The sequence below is a fragment of the Mobula hypostoma genome, chromosome 14 (assembly GCF_963921235.1).
Source record: "Mobula hypostoma chromosome 14, sMobHyp1.1, whole genome shotgun sequence".
Classification (NCBI taxonomy): domain Eukaryota; kingdom Metazoa; phylum Chordata; class Chondrichthyes; order Myliobatiformes; family Myliobatidae; genus Mobula; species Mobula hypostoma.
This window is the reverse complement of record NC_086110.1, coordinates 16,309,175-16,327,236: the sequence shown is the minus strand read 5'-3', so window position 1 is coordinate 16,327,236 and position 18,062 is coordinate 16,309,175. Positions and strand designations below refer to the sequence as shown.

Genomic DNA, 18,062 nt, shown 5'->3' with positions numbered 1-18,062 from the left:
CTCCCAATGTCACTCAACATGACCAAGGATGGCTACCACAATCCCAGCAAACTCTGGGCCTCTCTACATCTCCCTACCCCCTTAACCAGGGAGTCTGGATCCACACCAAACACCAGATACTGCAAATCTGAAATTAAGACAGATGCTGGCAGTGATCTGCAGGAGGAAGGGCATTTGTGAAGAGAGACACCAAAGTAATGTTCCTGCTCAATCACATTCTTTAGCGATAGAAGAGATGGCATTAAATTAAATCTTATTTAATTTAAAATTCTTATTTAAATTCCTGATGATTAACTGCATGTACTTCACAGATGACGTGGGATTTGTACGTATCGGGGCTATAGATCTGGTGGCTTAATAACTCCACCACTGCGTCCCATTACCGCCCCCCCCCCGCTCCCCCGAACCCCACTCAAGTAAGATGCACTAGGAGAGAACAAAGAGAATGATTGTGACAGAGAGAGGAAAATTCAAAGGAGTGGGCAGAGCAAGTTTTCGCCCACGGAGAGTGGTGGGTACCTGGAATGTGTGTTTGATTGAGGCAAATCTGACAGAGGCACTTAAAAACCTTTTTCATAGGCATTTGTATGTACATCTGCAAAGAATGGAGGGACATGCGTATTGAGAAACAGAAGGGATTGGTAGAGGGGGGCATTTGATTACTAATGGAATGAGTTTTATATGACAATGTTGGCAGAAGGGCTTGTAACTGTGCTGTACTATCCGATGGTCGATATTCTATGTTCTAAGGTGATTAACATGCCGTCAGCAACCTCTCTCAACAACACACACAAAATGCTGGAGTAACTCAGCAGGTCAGGCAGCATCTATGGAGGGGATTGAACTATTGACGTTCTGGACCAAGACCATTCATCAGCACCTGCTTCCTCTACTGAAGTTTAAAACATTTTTGATGTTTATCCCGAATTTCTCACAACTATCACCAGTTGTATGTTGGCTCTCCGTCATTTCCGTCAACGACATAACCTGTCCGGGGAGAGTTTTATAATGAAAAGGTTGTTGCACTGAGCAGTTCCACCATCTCAGCTTCAAATTTCTTTGTCCAATGGTAAAAAAATCATCAAGACTGGAGACTTCCTTGGCTGCAGTGGGTAGCCATGACACCTTCTGTGCCTTCTCGTGCCCTTCGCTCTCCACAAAGTGTTGCAGCAAAACTTTCTTGGCCATTGGACCTTGCAGTCGATCTACTCTGCCCAGTCCATCGGAACTGGCATTACTTGCTGGGGTAGGCATATCCCTTTCTCACCGGGGTTGGCGGTTCGCGGCTACCCTCACCTGGTTTAGCCACCTGTTGAAGCGATGTACCACGGTATGGCCACTGTCACATGCAATCACTTACTTGGAGCCACAGGCGAGAGCTGGGTGTCAGGTGGATGAGCTGCCCTTGGGCAGAACATGACAAGCCCACCACCAGAGATGCTATCCCACCCTGGACACCCCATACCCCCACACACCCCAGTTGTACACAGTGTTAGTTTGTGCACACGTTATTTTATGGAGCTAAGGATATTTCCATCAATATTCAACATTCGTGCCTTTACAATTTCAGACCTGTGGCCAGCAGTACTGAATGCAGCTGGTGTGCAGTGACCCATGTCTATCAGTAGTGTGTCCAATTTTAAAGATTGACTTCTTCCCACCAGCCCACTGACCAAGTGACGTACAACAGACTGTCCACTGGTACTGTGGCCAGTATAATACAGTGACAGACCTGTCTGTGCCTATTGAGTGCATTATTTGAGCCTCATTCGCTATGATGTTTAATGTGGGTAAAGGATAAAAACTGCCTCATTCATCCTTGAGTGGAAGCACAGGATTACTTCAGTGTAGGTAGATTCTTGGTGTCCAACACGGAAAATAGAAGAGGAAGAATTAGCTTCATGCACCCATGCTGAGCTCATCAATTTTATCACCTTTGCCTTCAATTTCCACCCTGCCCTTAAATTCACTTAGTCCATCTCTGATACCTTTCTCCCCTTTTCTCGATCTCTCTCCCCTTTCTCAATCTCTCATTCCTTTCTTGATCTCTCTCTCTCTCCATCTCTGGAGACAAATTGTGAACCGATATCCTTTATAAACCTACAGATTGCCATGGTTATCTTGACTGTACCTCTTCCCACCCTGTTTCCTGTAAAAGTGCTCTTCCCATTTCTCAGTTTCTTTGCCTCTGCCACGGCTGTTCCCAGGAAGCAGCTTTCCATTTCAGGACTTTGGAGATGTCCTCTTTCTTTAAAGAATGAGCTTTACTTCCCTCTACAATTGATGCTGCCCTCACCCACATCTCCTCCATTTCTCATACATCCACGCTCACGCGCTTCCCGCCGCCTTAACAGTGACAAAGTCCCTCCTGTCCTTGCCTACCACCCCATCAGCCTCACATCCAACACATTTATCCTCTGCAACTCCACCATCTCCAAACGGATCCTACTACTGAACATATTTTTACCTCCACCCCCCCTCCACTTTCCACAGGAATCGCTCCCTCCCCACTAATCTCCCTCCTGACATTTATCCCTGCAAGCGGCCTAAGTGCTACACCTGCCCACACACCTCCTCCCTCACCTCCATTCAGGACCCCAGGCAGTCCTTACAAGTGAGGCAACACTTCACCTGCAAATCTGCTGAGGTTGCCTATTGTGTCCAGTGTTCCCGATGCGGCCTCTTCTGCATTGGTGATACCTGCTGTAAATTTGGGGACTGCTTGGTCGAGCTCCTCCCGTCATCCACCACAAGCAGGACATCCCAATGGCCAAATATTTTAATTCCCATTCCCCATTCTCTTTCCGACGTAGAGGTGCATGGCCTCCTCTTGTGCCAAGGTAAGACCAGCCCTGAGTGGAGGAGTAAACTTGGATCCCTCCAACCTGATGGCATGAATATTGATTTCTCATTCCGGTGGATAAATTTCCCCCTCCCCATTCCCTACTCTGACCCCTTTTACTACTTTCACCTGCCTATTACTTCCCCCTAGGTCCCCTCCTCCTTCCAATTCTCCCATGGTCCACTCTGCTCTCCCACCAGGTTCTTTCTTCTCCAGCCCTTGAACTTTCCCACTCACCTGGCTTCATATACTATCTTCCAGGTAGCTTCTTTCCCCTCCCCCCCACCTTTTTATTCTGGCATCTTCCCCCCTTCCTTCTCAGTCCTGACGAAGAATCTCAGCATGAAACATCGACTGTTTATTCATTTCCATAGGTGCTGTCTGACTGGCTGAGATCCTTCAGTATTTTGTGTGTTGCTTTGGATTTCCAGCAACTGCAGATTTTCTCATGTTTTGAATAAGAATTAGGATCAGAAGAAGTTTAAACCTGTCTTAGATCCTCTCCTGCCAGTCAGCAAGGTAATAGTTGATGTTCGATTTGAATGCCAGGTTCATCTAGTACTCATATCCTCCAGTTCTGCTGAGATCTGAACTCCCCTTGATTTTGTGCAATGAATCTATGGAGCAACTGGGCACCTACAATCCTTTGATGTACCAAATGCCAAGGATTCCTTAAAGTTGGTGGCTTCCTAGATGTATAGCTCTGTACCCTGAAATTGCAGGAGTGAAAGTTTCATTTAACCAGAGCCAGATACAAGTTCAGCCCCAGGACATCTGTTCAACTGACATGGAAATGGACCTCCATCCTACCATGGTATCGCTCAGCCTCATGCCCTGCCACCTCATCTCACTGTTGCAGTTCCTTTACCACACCATTGGGTCAAGACTAGTCCCTTGCCTGCCTTCTCAAGGACTGTGAAGGATTGTCATAAAATGTGGACTCGCCAGCAGATCCAATTTAACATACAGGTTATCAGCAAAATTCAAGTTGTTGACCATCTGAGAAGTTATTAGTAGTTCATCAAAACATCACAGCCTCATAGCCAGTGAAATAGAACATTTTCAGATTTTCAATTTTCATTGTCTTCCTTTTGAACTTCGTAGATTAAAATATCCTGAAATCACTCGTGTTATTGACTTAATTTTTCTTGCCAGTACGATCCTCTAGCTCCTTTACTGTCTGAGGGTTGAATAGAAATGAGAAGTGTCATCGTAAACATAGAAACATAGAAAACCTACAGCATAATACAGGCCCTTCGGCCCACAAAGCTGTGCCAAACATGACCCTACCTTAGAACTAGCTAGGCTTTACCCATAGTCCTCTATTTTTCTAAGCTCCATATAGTCATCCAGGAGTCTCTTAAAAGACCCTATGATTTCCACCTCCACTAGCGCCGCTGGCTGCCCATTCCACGTACTAACCACTCTCTGCATAAAAAAACTTACCCCTGGCATCTCCTCTGTACCTGCTTCCAAGCACCTTAAAACTGTGTCCTCTCAAGCTAGTCATTTGAGCCCTGGGAAAAAGCCTCTGACTATCCACACAATCAATGCCTCTCATTATCTTATACATCTCTATCAGGTCACCTCTCATCCTCCATCGCTCCAAGGAGAAAAGGCTGAGTTCACTCAATCTATTCTCATAAAGCATGCTCCCCAATCCAGGCAACATCCTTGTACTTCAGCCCAAGAATGGGAAAGGCATAGATATGCCATGCTTTGAAAGCCCTACCTTGTGAATTGCCTGAGAGGGTGATCCTTGGTGTCCTGGAGAGGAACATGGCAGATGGAGTTACATAAAAAGATACCACTACCAGCAATAGGGTGAAATATTGAAAACTCCTGCTCTATAATTCTGGATATAGGAGGACTGTAGGAACCATGACACTCCCTTTCCTGAGAGGAGGCTTTGGATATTTTCAGCGCTATTGGCTCTTGCTGTGCAACATAAGATGTAGGGAAGGAGTGTAAACAACAGGGGATGTCTACTCCTCTCCTAGAGCATGTTCTACCGGTTATTGAGATCATCATTGACCATCCAGATGAATGCCAGTTTTCCTTTATCGTCCCCAGAATCCCTTGTTCCGGTTAGATCTAAAATCCTATTGGTTTGTGAACTGAATCTATGTAGCAACTGGACATCCCCAGCTTTCTCAAGGAGCCAGAGCACAGCAGCAACTCCCTGATAGTGGCTCTTTCTATTTGTCTCTGTAGATCCTTGCTGCGAATGTAATTGTATGAATCAGAATTGTGAAGGTCAGTAATTTAACTTTTATTATCATGAGAAATTTTCAGCTCTTTGAATCTTTTCCTTTGCAGCCAAATAAATGGCAAATACCAAAACATAGTCTGGAAAGCTTAATTAGCTTCTTCACTTAGTTAAACACTAAGAATCTGATTAAATTCTGATTAAATACTAGAGGGCACTCTTGCTTCCTTGTCCAACTAATTCCAATTCCTTGCCTTGGCCCAGATTGCACTCAGGGTAAACCTGCCCCCACTGCCAAGTATAATACATTGATTTCTTCTATTGAACTGATGACCTGTTTAATCATTGGTTAACAAAGGAGAATGTGAAGAATTAAAAGTAACGGGAACACAAATTATTTCTGAAATACTTACAACAGTTTTTTTCTACTATTTCATTTCAGAGCTCATAAAGGAAATTGAATCGAAACAGAAGGATAGCAAGTATATTAATTAAATAATATTTTCTACTGAAGTCTGATATTTATAGCTAAAGAAGAATGGTGATCAGAAAAAAGGACAATTTCAGAATGGTGTTCTCATAATGTATGATATATTTTGTACCTTGTTTACGACAGTCTGAAGTGCAGATTATTCATCACCCAAATGACCAATGATGAGTCTCCCAGTGATACGTTACAAGAAGGATCCTTGGTTCAGCCTGAGTTGGTCAGATGCTCCCATTGCTCTGGGTGGGGTGGAGAAAGTCAGCTTCCTCATATCAGCTCACTGAACCTTAATGGAAAGTGCACATACACAGGAATTCAGCACATGATAAATTAACTATCCTCATCATCAAATGGTCTCTTGACACTGGCCTCAGTTTGCAGAGGATTGCAGAAGGCGTGACTGCAGCTTGCTTGCTCACCCACAGAACCGTGAAGATGGGACGGACTGCAGAGTGGACTCCTCTGGTGGATGGCAGAAACACCATTGTTCTGGCAGTGAATGTACAAACCCTCTTACTTATGTCAGAGAACATGGAAATCTACAGCACATTACAGGCCTTTCGGCCCACAGTGCTGTGCTGACCATGTTACCTACTCTAGAAACTGCCTCAAATTACTCTACCACATAGCCCTCTATTTTTCGAATCTCCGTGTACCTATCTAAGAGGCTCTTAAAAGACACTATTGTATCTGCCTCCACCACCATTGCTAGCAGTGCATTCCATGTACCCACCACTCTCTGTGTGAAAAACTTACCCCCTGACATCTCCTCTGTACCTACTTCTAAGCACCTTAAAACTATGCCCCTTCGTGTTAGCATTTCAGCCCTGGGAAAAAGCCTCTGATTATCCACTCGATCAATGCCTCTCATCATCTTACACACCTCTATCAGGTCACCTCTCATCCTCCATCACCCCAAGGAGAAAAGACCAAGTTCACTCAAACTATTCTCATAAGGCATGCTCTCCAATCCAAGCAACAGCCTTGTAAATCTCCTCTGAACTCTTTCTATAGTATTCACATTCTTCCTGTAGTGAGGTGACCAGAACTGAACACAGTACTCCAAATGGGGTCTGACCAAGGCCTCATATAGCTGTAATATTACCTCACAGCTCTTGAACTCAATCCCACGGTTGATGAACGCCAACATTCCATACGCCTTCTTAACAACACTGTCAACTTGTGCGGTAGCTTGGAGTGTCCAATGGACACGATCTCCAGGATCTCTCTGATCCTCCACACTGCCAAGAGCCTTACCATTTATACTATATTCTGTCTTCAAATTTGACCTTCCAAAATGAAACACTCAGCACTTATCTGGGTTGAAATCCATCTGCCAATTCTCAGCCCAGTTCTGCATCCTATTGATGTCCTACTGTAACCTCTGACAACCCTCCAGGCTAACCACAACACCCCCAATCTTTGTGTCAGCAGCAAATTTACCCACCTTTCTACTTCTTCATCCGGGTCATTTATAAAAAATCACAAAGAGGAGGGGTGTCAGAACAGATTCCTGCGGAACATCATTGGTCACTGGCCTCCATGCAGAAAAAGAACCATCTACAATCATCCGTTGCCTTCTGTGGGCAAGCTAATTCTGGATACAAAGGAAGATTTCCTTGGATCCCATGCCTCCTTACTTTCTGAATGAGCCATGCGTGGGATATCTTATCAAATGCCTTACTGAAAGTCATATACACTACATACACTGCTTTGCCTTCATCAATGTGTTCCGTTACATCCAATCAGGCTTGTAAGGCATGACCTGCCCTTGACAAAGCCATGCTGACTATTCCTAATCAGATTATGTCTCTCCAAATGGTCAAAAATCCTGCCTCTCAGGAACTTCTCCAACAACTTGCCCACCACTGAAGTAAGACTCACTGTTCTATAACTTTCTGGGTTATCTCTACTGCCTTTCTTGAACAAGGGAAGAATATTTGCAACCCTCCAATCCCTATTAATGATGTAAAGATCATTTCCAGAGGCATAGCAATCTCCTCCCTCACTTCCCATCTTGTCCTGTCCTAGCAACTTATCTAATTTAAAGCATTTCAAAAGCGCTAGTACATCCTCTTTTTTAGAGTCTATATGCTCAATCCCCATAATTGCCAAGATCCTTTTCCCTGGTGAATGCTGAAGCAAAGTTCATCATTGAGCCCTTCTGGTCTGCCCCACTATTCAATATGACTACAGCTGATCTGCACTGGGCCTCAGCTCTTCTCTGAACCAGCTCCCCGCAGTGCTAAATTTCTTATTCCCTAAAAATAATGCATCTATTATACATTCTCCGAGTACCCCAGGGATCCAGCTACCAACATAGAGCATTTCAGAGAATCGCATCCATGCCACCTTGTTGGAATTTCTCCCACTAGTGGAAACATCTCATTATCATGTCTTCAAAGGATTTTATACATTTCAATAAAATCACCATTCATTCTCCAAAGAGTATAGATTTAATTTATTTTGCCATATGTGGCAGGACAGACTACTCATAGACAGTTGCTGACATTGGAAATAACTCATTTGATCTGAAAAGACATTCGTGGATCTATATTTTTGTGTAAAGATTCTGTCAAAGTATCAATGTGGGATTGTAAACACTATCATCTTTAGAGAGGAGAGGATTTTTGTTTGTTTCTCAGGATGATTGCTCCTTGTCTAGATGACCAGACGAAGGCTTCTGGCAATTTTGCTATTTGGTCATGTTACATTGAGATCCATGTCAACTGTTGATTCCAGCCCCATGATATTTGCAATTTGTGTGTCTGTGTGCATGTGTATACAAGTTGTTGTTTCTGTGTGTGTACATTTTTGTGGGTTTGCAACTATGTGCTATGTGTTTGAGGAGTGAATGTGGTGCAAATGTCTGTGTGTATGTCTGCTGCGTGTTTGTGTGTGTGTGTGTGAATGTAGCAGCATCAGTGATGAGGATGTGCTGTTAAACTTTACTCTGTTCATTATGCACTGATCACTGGAACCCACCTGCCCTTTCAATCACATGATTGTACTGATATTAACGTGATGGTAGATGCTTTCATCAAGATGACTGATGAAGGTTTGGGTGAGGCACAGAGAATAATAAAAGAGTTTAAAGAGGAAAAGAACTGAATTGAGATGACATAAATTGCTCTCCTGAGACAGTACATTCACATGTTACATTACTGTTTATACATTTTCATTTCTTCTGGTTTCACAGATACAAAATGAACTGCTTGAAAGTGGTATTTTCATGTGCAGAATTAAATAACAACACCATGGAAATACACAGAGATTATAAACTTTTCAAAACAAAGGGAATCCCCAGAAAACAAGAAATAAGACTGATCGCTAATTCATCATGGGTAAGTACAAGGAACTCACAAGCTGCAGCTACATATACAACCAATTTTTAGATGACTCATTAAGTGTTTTGGAAAGCTGTGAAATCATCGGACAAAGTCAGCATGGATTTGTGAAAGGAAAATCATGTCTGACGAATCTCATAGAATTTTTTGAGGATGTAACTAGCAGAGTGGATAGGGGAGAACCAGTGGATGTGGTATATTTGGATTTTCAAAAGGCTTTTGACAAGGTCCCACACAGGAGATTAGTGTGCAAACTTAAAGCACACGGTATTGGGGGTAAGGTATTGATGTGGATAGAGAATTGGTTAGCAGACAGGAAGCAAAGAGTGGGAATAAACGGGACCTTTTCAGAATGGCAGGCAGTGACTAGTGGGGTTCCGCAAGGCTCAGTGCTGGGACCCCAGTTGTTTACAATATATATTAATGACTTGGATGAGGGAATTAAATGCAGCATCTCCAAGTTTGCAGATGACACAAAGCTGGGCGGCAGTGTTAGCTGTGAGGAGGTTGCTAAGAGGATGCAGGGTGACTTGGATAGGTTGGGTGAGTGGGCAAATTCATGGCAGATGCAATTTAATGTGGATAAATGTGAAGTTATCCACTTTGGTGGCAAAAATAGGAAAACAGATTATTATCTGAATGGTGGCCGATTAGGAAAAGGGGAGGTGCAACGAGACCTGGGTGTCATTATACACCAGTCATTGAAAGTGGGCATGCAGGTACAGCAGGCGGTGAAAAAGGCGAATGGTATGCTGGCATTTATAGCAAGAGGATTCGAGTACAGGAGCAGGGAGGTACTACTGCAGTTGTACAAGGCCTTGGTGAGACCACACCTGGAGTATTGTGTGCAGTTTTGGTCCCCTAATTTGAGGAAAGACATCCTTGCCATAGAGGGAGTACAAAGAAGGTTCACCAGATTGATTCCTGGGATGGCAGGACTTTCATATGAAGAAAGACTGGATGAACTAGGCTTGTACTCATTGGAATTTACAAGATTGAGGGGGGATCTGATTGAAACGTATAAAATCCTAAAGGGATTGGACAGGCTAGATGCAGGAAGATTGTTCCTGATGTTGGGGAAGTCCAGAACGAGGGGTCACGGTTTGAGGATAAAGGCGAAGCCTTTTAGGACTGAGATTAGGAAAAACTTCTTCACACAGAGAGTGGTGAATCTGTGGAATTCTCTGCCACAGGAAACAGTTGACGCCAGTTCATTGGCTATATTTAAGAGAGAGTTAGATATGGCCCTTGTGGCTAGGGGGATCAGAGGGTATGGAGAGAAGGCTGGTGCAGGGTTCTGAGTTGGATGATCAGCCATGATCATGATAAATGGTGGTGCAGGCTCGAAGGGCCGAATGGCCTACTCCTGCACCTATATTCTATGTTTTCTATGTTTCTTGATTAACAAAACAGAAAGGAAATTGGCCTAAAAGAAGCAACAGATGATATTTATGTGTCATTTTAAATGTTTCTATCAAGATAAATCTGTGTTTTTCTTTGTGATGGAGGGCTTAAGCTACAGGGAGAGATTGCAAACATGAGGAAATCTGCAGATGCTGGAAATTCAAGCAACATACACAAAGAAAATGCTGGTGAACGCAGCAGGCCAGGCAGCATCTTTAGGATGTTTCAGGCCGAGACACTTCGTCGGGACTGTACCTCTTCCTAGAGAAACACTGGACAGGCTAGGACTTTATTCCTTTGGAATGAAGGAGATTGATGAGTGACTTTATGGAGATACATAAAATCGTGATGGGTTTTCATAGGGTGAACACACAGTCTTTGTCCCCGGAAAGGGGAACTAAAAATCAGAGGGCATGGGATTAAGTTGAGAATTGAAATATTTAAAAGGGACCTGAGGGGCAAATTTTTTTCATGCAGAAGGTGATACATTTATGGACTAAGACACCAAAGAAAGTGGTTGAGGCAGGTACAATAACATCTAAAAGACATTTGGATAAGTTTGGAACAAAGTTCCTGTTTGCATGTGGTATTACTCCACGATTATAAGACTTTCCTACTTTACAATCAGATCAAGTGTTGTTAAACCTGCACCTATTATCAACAGAACACAGAGTGAATGGTGAAATGGTTTCCCTTTGACTTGTATAGGTGGGTGAACGAACCACTGGTAATCAGGATGCTGATGTCGAGGTGATCCTTCCAGCTGAGCTATCTGAGAGAGCTGAAGAGCAACAGAATGACCTTTCAAGGCTCATTTTCGCCGTATTTAATGACAGCAAACTGTTTCAGGTAAGTTGTTCAAAGGTGTTATTGAAGCCTGTATAAATTTTCACTTGCAAGGGATGAAATGAGACTTTTTGTAAGCCTACATTGCTACCATTCAGGTGAAAAGGGCCAAGTGCTTGAAGTGGTCAGACCTAAGTTTAAATGATTCTATCTCCTGACCTCACCATCTCAGAATCAGATTTAATATCACTGGCCTATGTTATGTAATTTGCTATTTTGTTGCAGCAGTACACTGGAATACATAGTAATAAAAACTATAAATTACATTAAGTACTATATAGCAAAATAAATTAATAAGTAGTGCAAAGAAAGAGGGGAACAAAATACTGTAGAAGTGTTCCTGGATTCAATGTTCATTCAGAATTCTGATCATAGAGGGGAAGTCGCCGTTCCTGAAACATTGAGTGTGTGTCTTCAGGCACCTGTACCTCCTCCTTGACAGTAGCAATGAGAAGCGGGCATGTCCTGGGTTATGGAGGTCCTTACAGATGGATACCCCCTTTTTGAGCCATCGACTTTTGAAGGAGTGCTCGATGCTGTTGCCCATGATAGAGTTGACCAAGTTTACAACTTACTGCAGCTTATTTTGATCCTGTTGTTACGTACCAGCAGCAATAGATCACTAACTGAGTCAGGTTTTAATGTTAAAACCACTATCTTTATTAGTATCTACTCAAAATATAAAAGATTAAACGAAATAAACAGAAGTTAACGGTGTTATGCGTGTAAATGTAAGTGTGTCTCACAAACAGTCAAGTTTAGGAACAGTTCTTAAAGTCTTAAGATGGCAAAGTAGAAAGGTTCAGTAATCCATAGAACAAGTGAGTGAGGGGAGAGATCTGTAAATCCATGTTAAAATGTAGAGAGAAGGCGATTACAAAGAAATTCCACAGGTTCCATGCTGGAAAAACAAAATAACAGTCGCCGAAGATCATATCCGTTGAGACGTTCCGGAATCCACATAAAACATCACAGGGTGACAGTCACAAAATATCCCTTCTTCCAAGTGGTTACAACATAACACACCCGAATCCAGGTAAGGGTTAACAACAGTGGTTCCACAGAATATTCCAACAAAAATCTACATGTGGATTATACGAAGTGACAGTCCCACATCCAATGCACCGTGTTCTGTTGAGCAACCCAATCTTTTGGGCATGGGAAAATATCAGACTTTTCCCATTTTACAGCAAACTCCCACTGGCAGTTTGCAGTCCAAAGTCCCTCTCTCTCCCTCTCCCTCCCCCTCCCTCCCCCTCCCCCCCCTCTCTCTCTCTCTCTCTCTCTCTTCCTCTCTCTCTCTCTCTCTCTCTCTCTATCTCTCTCTCTCTCTCCCTCCCTCTCTCTCTCTCTCTCTCTCTCTCTCTCTCTCTCTCTCTCTCTCTCTCTCTCTCTCTCTCTCTCTCTCTCTCTCTCTCTCTCCTTACATACTGAAAATCTCAGCGGTCTGTCGCAGCTTGTTATACTGACATCATAGTCCCTCCTCATCCAGGCATCTCTTAAAGTGACACTCACAGTAAATGAAACCCATGGGCACACAATGCTGTGCACAGGCCCTACCCCATACCAGATGGTGATGCAACCAGTTAGAATGCTTTCCACAGTACATCTGTAGAAATTGATACTTCTTTTGTGACATACTAACTCTCCTCAGACTCCTAATGTACTATAGCCATTGTCATGCCTTATATGTAAATACATCAATATGTTGGGCCTAGGATAGATCTTCAGAGATGTTGATACCCAGGAACTTGAAAGTGCTCACATTTTCTACTTCTGACCCCTCGATGATGACTGGTGTCATCTTACCCTTCCTAAAATTCACAATAAATTATTTGGTCTTACTAACATTGAGTACAAGGTTATTTCTCCCATGGCCTTACCTTGTGGTTCTTGGTCTGGTTGGGAGGACGTAAAATCTGAAACAATGCTGGAGCCATGTGAATCTAGATCCCAGCCTAATTTGAGATAGTCCACCACAGGCAGAGGTGCAAAGTTGGCCAGAGGTTTTGAGCAAAGTTACTCCAAAGTTAAAAATATCTAAAAATAGTGATAATTGTGAAAAATTACCGTTGCCACGTTCTTCAACACTGTACCTTGCTGAAAGGACTCTTGGTTTATTTCTCTGTAGGATGAAAATAATAGCACACTATTAAATGACCAAGTGTTTGGAATTATTGTGGGAAACACAAGCATTCAGAACTTAACAGAAGGTGTGACTATTAAGGTTAATCATGGTAACACAGTGAAGGTAAGAATTTTGTCAGTAATTCAGAAAAAAGTTTGAGAATAATGACATGTCTTTAATTCAATTAATGTTTGTCCTTATATTACCCAGACACTCATTACAACAACTCACTTGGTTTAGTATTTCTCAGTTGTTTAACTCAAAACTGTCAGCTTAGTCCAAGCACTAATCATCCTGGATAATATTAAATAAAAAATGTTGAGTCATCCTATCTAAACAATGCGTAACAGTCTATTGATAAAATACCGACTAAAAAGTTTAATTCTCATTCATTTGAGCTGTTAAATTTACTTCCATCCATGCACATTACTGTTGATGCATTAAAGCTAACTTACTTACATTGATATAAATTAGGGTGCAGTTTGAGGCTCCAATTCTAAAACTTCAGTGCAGTAAAAAACAATACAACAGCACTGGATAAGTCATCTAATTCCTCTCCATGTTTACATTGGGTGTAATAGGGGTCATAAGGGTACGTCATGGAAACAAGACTTTTGTCCCGAGTCTGCACCAACCATCAACCACCATATTCCACATTTATCATATTTTTTATCCTCCCCACATTCTTATCAACTCCTCCCAGATTGTACAAAACAACTACAGACAAAGGCTATTAATATTGGACAATTAACCTGCCAACCAGCACATCTCTGGGATGTGATGGGAAACCAGAGCATCTAGTGGAATCCCACATGGTTGTAGATGGAACCTGCAAACTCCACACAGAGGGTACCTGGGGCCAGATTCAAACCCAGGTATCTGGAGCTGTGGGGCAGCAGCTCTACTGTGCCACCCCTGATAGAACTCCAACTCTGAGATTCACCATCAATATTTTGAGAGCATCTCTCAATTTCTTGAGATTTTTCTGAATTTGTTTTCTGTCTTTTAACATCAGAAAGTGACATTATTGCTGATGTTTACACAACACTAAAAAGAGTGCAGCAGATAAGTGGGACTTTGTACAATGAAGATACACAGCTCATTTGTACGATCTTATCAATCAGCAGTTTAGTTCTGTAGTAGCACTAGGATTCTTTTGTACAGAACCCTGGTGCCCACAATGGTACAATATCTTGAACAGTCATTGCAACAGGTTTCTGGTAACACACAAACTAACTAAACAAATCCATATCTTTCAGAATGGATCACATCGATGTGTATTCTTGTTTGAAAATGAAAACGGTAAGCTGAAAACCAGTTCAAATATTTCAGTCAGTGTTGGAAACCACACTTACAGTGTAATCTTTAGACCTTGAATTAATGTTACAGAAAACATCTCAGACTCCTGGAATTCCACGGGCTGTAAGACAACAGTTGAGGCTAATCAAACCATTTGTGTGTGTGACCACCTCACCTTCTTTGCTGTGCTGCTGGTAGGTTTTACATTTTTTTTCACCCAGAGATAAGGGATAACAGTATGCCTGTCATCTGTAGAAGGCATCTCAATCTGTCCTTTAATCTATCATAACATTTTTGATTCATACAGCACAGAACAGGCCATTCCATTCAGCCCACCATCTCTACACTGACCACTAAGCAGTCATTTACACCAATCCTACAATAATTCCATTATATTCTCCCCATGTCCCCCTCAGCTCCCCCGTTTCTATCCACTCACCTACACATTGGGGTAATATACTGTGGCCAACTAACCTACCAACTAACACAGGACTTTGACACATGGGAGGAAACCAGGGGAACCAGTGGAGATCTGTGTGGTCTCAGGGAAAACATGTGAACTGCACACAGACAGTACCCAAGGTCAGGATCAAACCTGGGTCGCTGGAGCCACGAGACAGCGAATCAGCTAGCAGCGCCACTGAGCTGCCCACTTCCCTCATTTCAAAACTTCATTTTCTTCAGTCAGTCCTGTTTGTCCTTCAAAGTCCTCAAGGTCAGCTGCTTCACCAAGTCACGCTGTGAAAATATACTGGCCTGAGTGAGTCTCTCCACACAGTACACAAACATCCAATCTCCCACCCCTGATCAGAATAAAGTCATACTGGTACTGAGGATTGATTCCATTTTAGGTGAAATCCCACTAAGTTTGACAAGGTAACCTCCCAGTTGTAGCCTTCATATGCTTCATAATAACTGTAATATTGAAGCAGGTTCATGGGTTTGGTGAGTGAGACAGAAAACATTGGCTGCAAATAGGTATATTAATCATTTATTTACAAACAGTGGAAAATTTGACCAAACATTTGTTCCTCCAAGTTACACAAACTACAGAACTAAATATTCACCAAACAGACACTTAGTTAAGAGTGTGTGTAGAGCATGCCTTCCCAATGGTTTTGTGCAGCATGCATTAGACACATGGGAGAGAAAGCGAGCCTCTGCACGTGCTATTTTATATCCAGGATATTTGAAACTCGACACTGGGTAGCCAACCAATGGGAAGAGCAGCTGCAGTTTCTAAACTAACCAATCCTGTTAATCTGCTTCAACGTTACATATGCACACCCCCAAAACAGTCTGCTGAGCACCCAGCTACGGAGACGTGCTGATGGGCAGCAACACCAAGTTCAGTTTGCTGAGTGTTGAGGGATGGGAGAGAATCCACTGCAACTGTTCTCCGCTACATTTTATATTTCCTCCAGCTCTGAGGGTTCTTAGAACCCTAAAATGCGACTGATATTCAGGGATAATACATTAACATATTTTTTGAAAAGGTAATTAAAACACAAAAGTAAAAGAAAATCATTTTACATGCATTTTAGGTATTGTTAATGTTCAACTAACTTTATTTATGATAATTTAAATCAGCTCTATGAATAAACGTTTCAGAGTGAGAACAAGTTTAATTTTTGCTCAACAATCACTATTATTTCTCAAAGGATTTACGCCTGGACAACAACACGTTGGATGAAAAAGATGTGATATCATTAACGTACATCACAAGGATTGGCTGTGCAATCTCTGCTGTCTTCTCAGCCATCACAGTATTCCTTTACTGTGTGATGAGGTGAGTGACCCCATCCAGTGAGTTCTGTGGGAGTATCACTGATCAGACTGCACCCTGTCGTAACCTCAGTCCAGACAGCAGCTTGTGTGTTTCACGTAACACACATCAAAGTTGCTGGTGAACGCAGCAGGCCAGGCAGCATCTCTAGGAAGAGGTACAGTCGACATTTCAGGCTGAGACCCTTCGTCAGGACTAATTGAAGGAAGAGCTAGTAAGAGATTTGAAAGTGGGAGGGGGAGGGGGAGATCCAAAATGATAGGAGAAGACAGGAGGGGGAGGGATGGAGCCAAGAGCTGGACAGGTGATTGGCAAAAGGGATACAAGAGGATCATGGGACAGGAGGTCCGGGAAGAAAGACAAGGTGGGGGGGGAACCCAGAGGATGGGCAAGGGGTATACTCAGAGGGACAGAGGGAGAAAAAGGAGAGTGAGAGAAAGAATGTGTGTATAAAAATAAGTAACACATGGGGTACGAGGGGGAGGCGGGGCTTTAGCGGAAGTTAGAGAAGTCGATATTCATGCCATCAGGTTGGAGGCTACCCAGACGGAATATAAGGTGTTGTTCCTCCAACCTGAGTGTGGCTTCATCTTTACAGTAGAGGAGGCCGTGGATAGACATGTCAGAATGGGAATGGGATGTGGAATTAAAATGTGTGGCCACTGGGAGATCCTGCTTTCTCTGGCGTACAGAGCATAGATGTTCAGCAAAGCGGTCTCCCGATCCGTGTCGGGTCTCGCCAATATATAAAAGGCCACATCGGGAGCACCGGACGCAGTATATCACCCCAGCCAACTCACAGGTGAAGTGTTGCCTCACCTGGAAGGACTGTTTGGGGCCCTGAATGGTGGTAAGGGAGGAAGTGTAAGGGCATGTGTAGCACTTGTTCCACTTACATGGATAAGTGCTAGGAGGGAGATCAGTGGGGAGGGATGGGGGGGATGAATGGACAAGGGAGTCGCACAGGGAGCGATCCCTGCGAAAAGCAGAGAGAGGCAGGGAGGGAAAGATGTGATTAGTGGTGGGATCCCGTTGGAGGTGGCGGAAGTTACGGAGAATAATATGTTGGACCCGAAGGCTGGTGGAGTGGTAGGTGAAGACCAGGGGAATCCTATTCCTAGTGGGGTGGCGGGAGGATGGAGTGAGAGCAGATGTACGTGAAGTGGGGGAGATGCGCTTAAGAGCAGAGTTGATAGTGGAGGAAGGGAAGCCCCTTTCTTTAAAAAAGGAGGACATCTCCCTCGTCCTAGAATGAAAAGCCTCATCCTGAGAGCAGATGCAGCGGAGACGGAGGAATTGCGAGAAGGGGATGACGTTTTTGCAAGAGACAGGGTGAGAAGAGGAATAGTCCAGATAGCTGTGAGAGTCAGTAGGCTTATGGTAGACATCAGTGGATAAGCTGTCTCCAGAGACAGAGACAGAAAGATCTAGAAAGGGGAGGGAGGTGTCGGAAATGGACCAGGTAAACTTGAGGGCAGGGTGAAAGTTGGAGGCAAAGTTAATAAAGTCAACGAGCTCTGCATGCGTGCAGGAAGCAGCGCCAATGCAGTCGTCAATGTAGCGAAGGAAAAGTGGGGGACAGGTACCAGAATAAGCACGGAACATAGATTGTTCCACAAAGCCAATAAAAAGGCAGGCATAGCTAGAATCCATACGGGTGCCCATAGCTACACCTTTAGTTTGGAGGAAGTGGGAGGAGCCAAAGGAGAAATTA

The 18,062-nt window shown here is 43.4% G+C and overlaps 1 protein-coding gene across 1 annotated transcript in view; it reads left to right on the top strand.

The window, feature by feature from the left end:
* The window catches only part of LOC134356592 (adhesion G-protein coupled receptor G1-like), a 101,112-nt gene that overhangs the window by 60,655 nt on the left and 22,395 nt on the right, over positions 1 to 18,062 (top strand). Inside the window, exons 12-19 of the mRNA XM_063067552.1 lie at positions 5,057 to 5,098; positions 5,494 to 5,533; positions 8,738 to 8,882; positions 10,998 to 11,138; positions 13,267 to 13,386; positions 14,523 to 14,565; positions 14,653 to 14,756; positions 16,224 to 16,351. Coding sequence (XP_062923622.1) covers positions 5,057 to 5,098; positions 5,494 to 5,533; positions 8,738 to 8,882; positions 10,998 to 11,138; positions 13,267 to 13,386; positions 14,523 to 14,565; positions 14,653 to 14,756; positions 16,224 to 16,351 — 763 coding nt within the window. The remainder of the gene's footprint in view (positions 1 to 5,056; positions 5,099 to 5,493; positions 5,534 to 8,737; positions 8,883 to 10,997; positions 11,139 to 13,266; positions 13,387 to 14,522; positions 14,566 to 14,652; positions 14,757 to 16,223; positions 16,352 to 18,062) is intronic.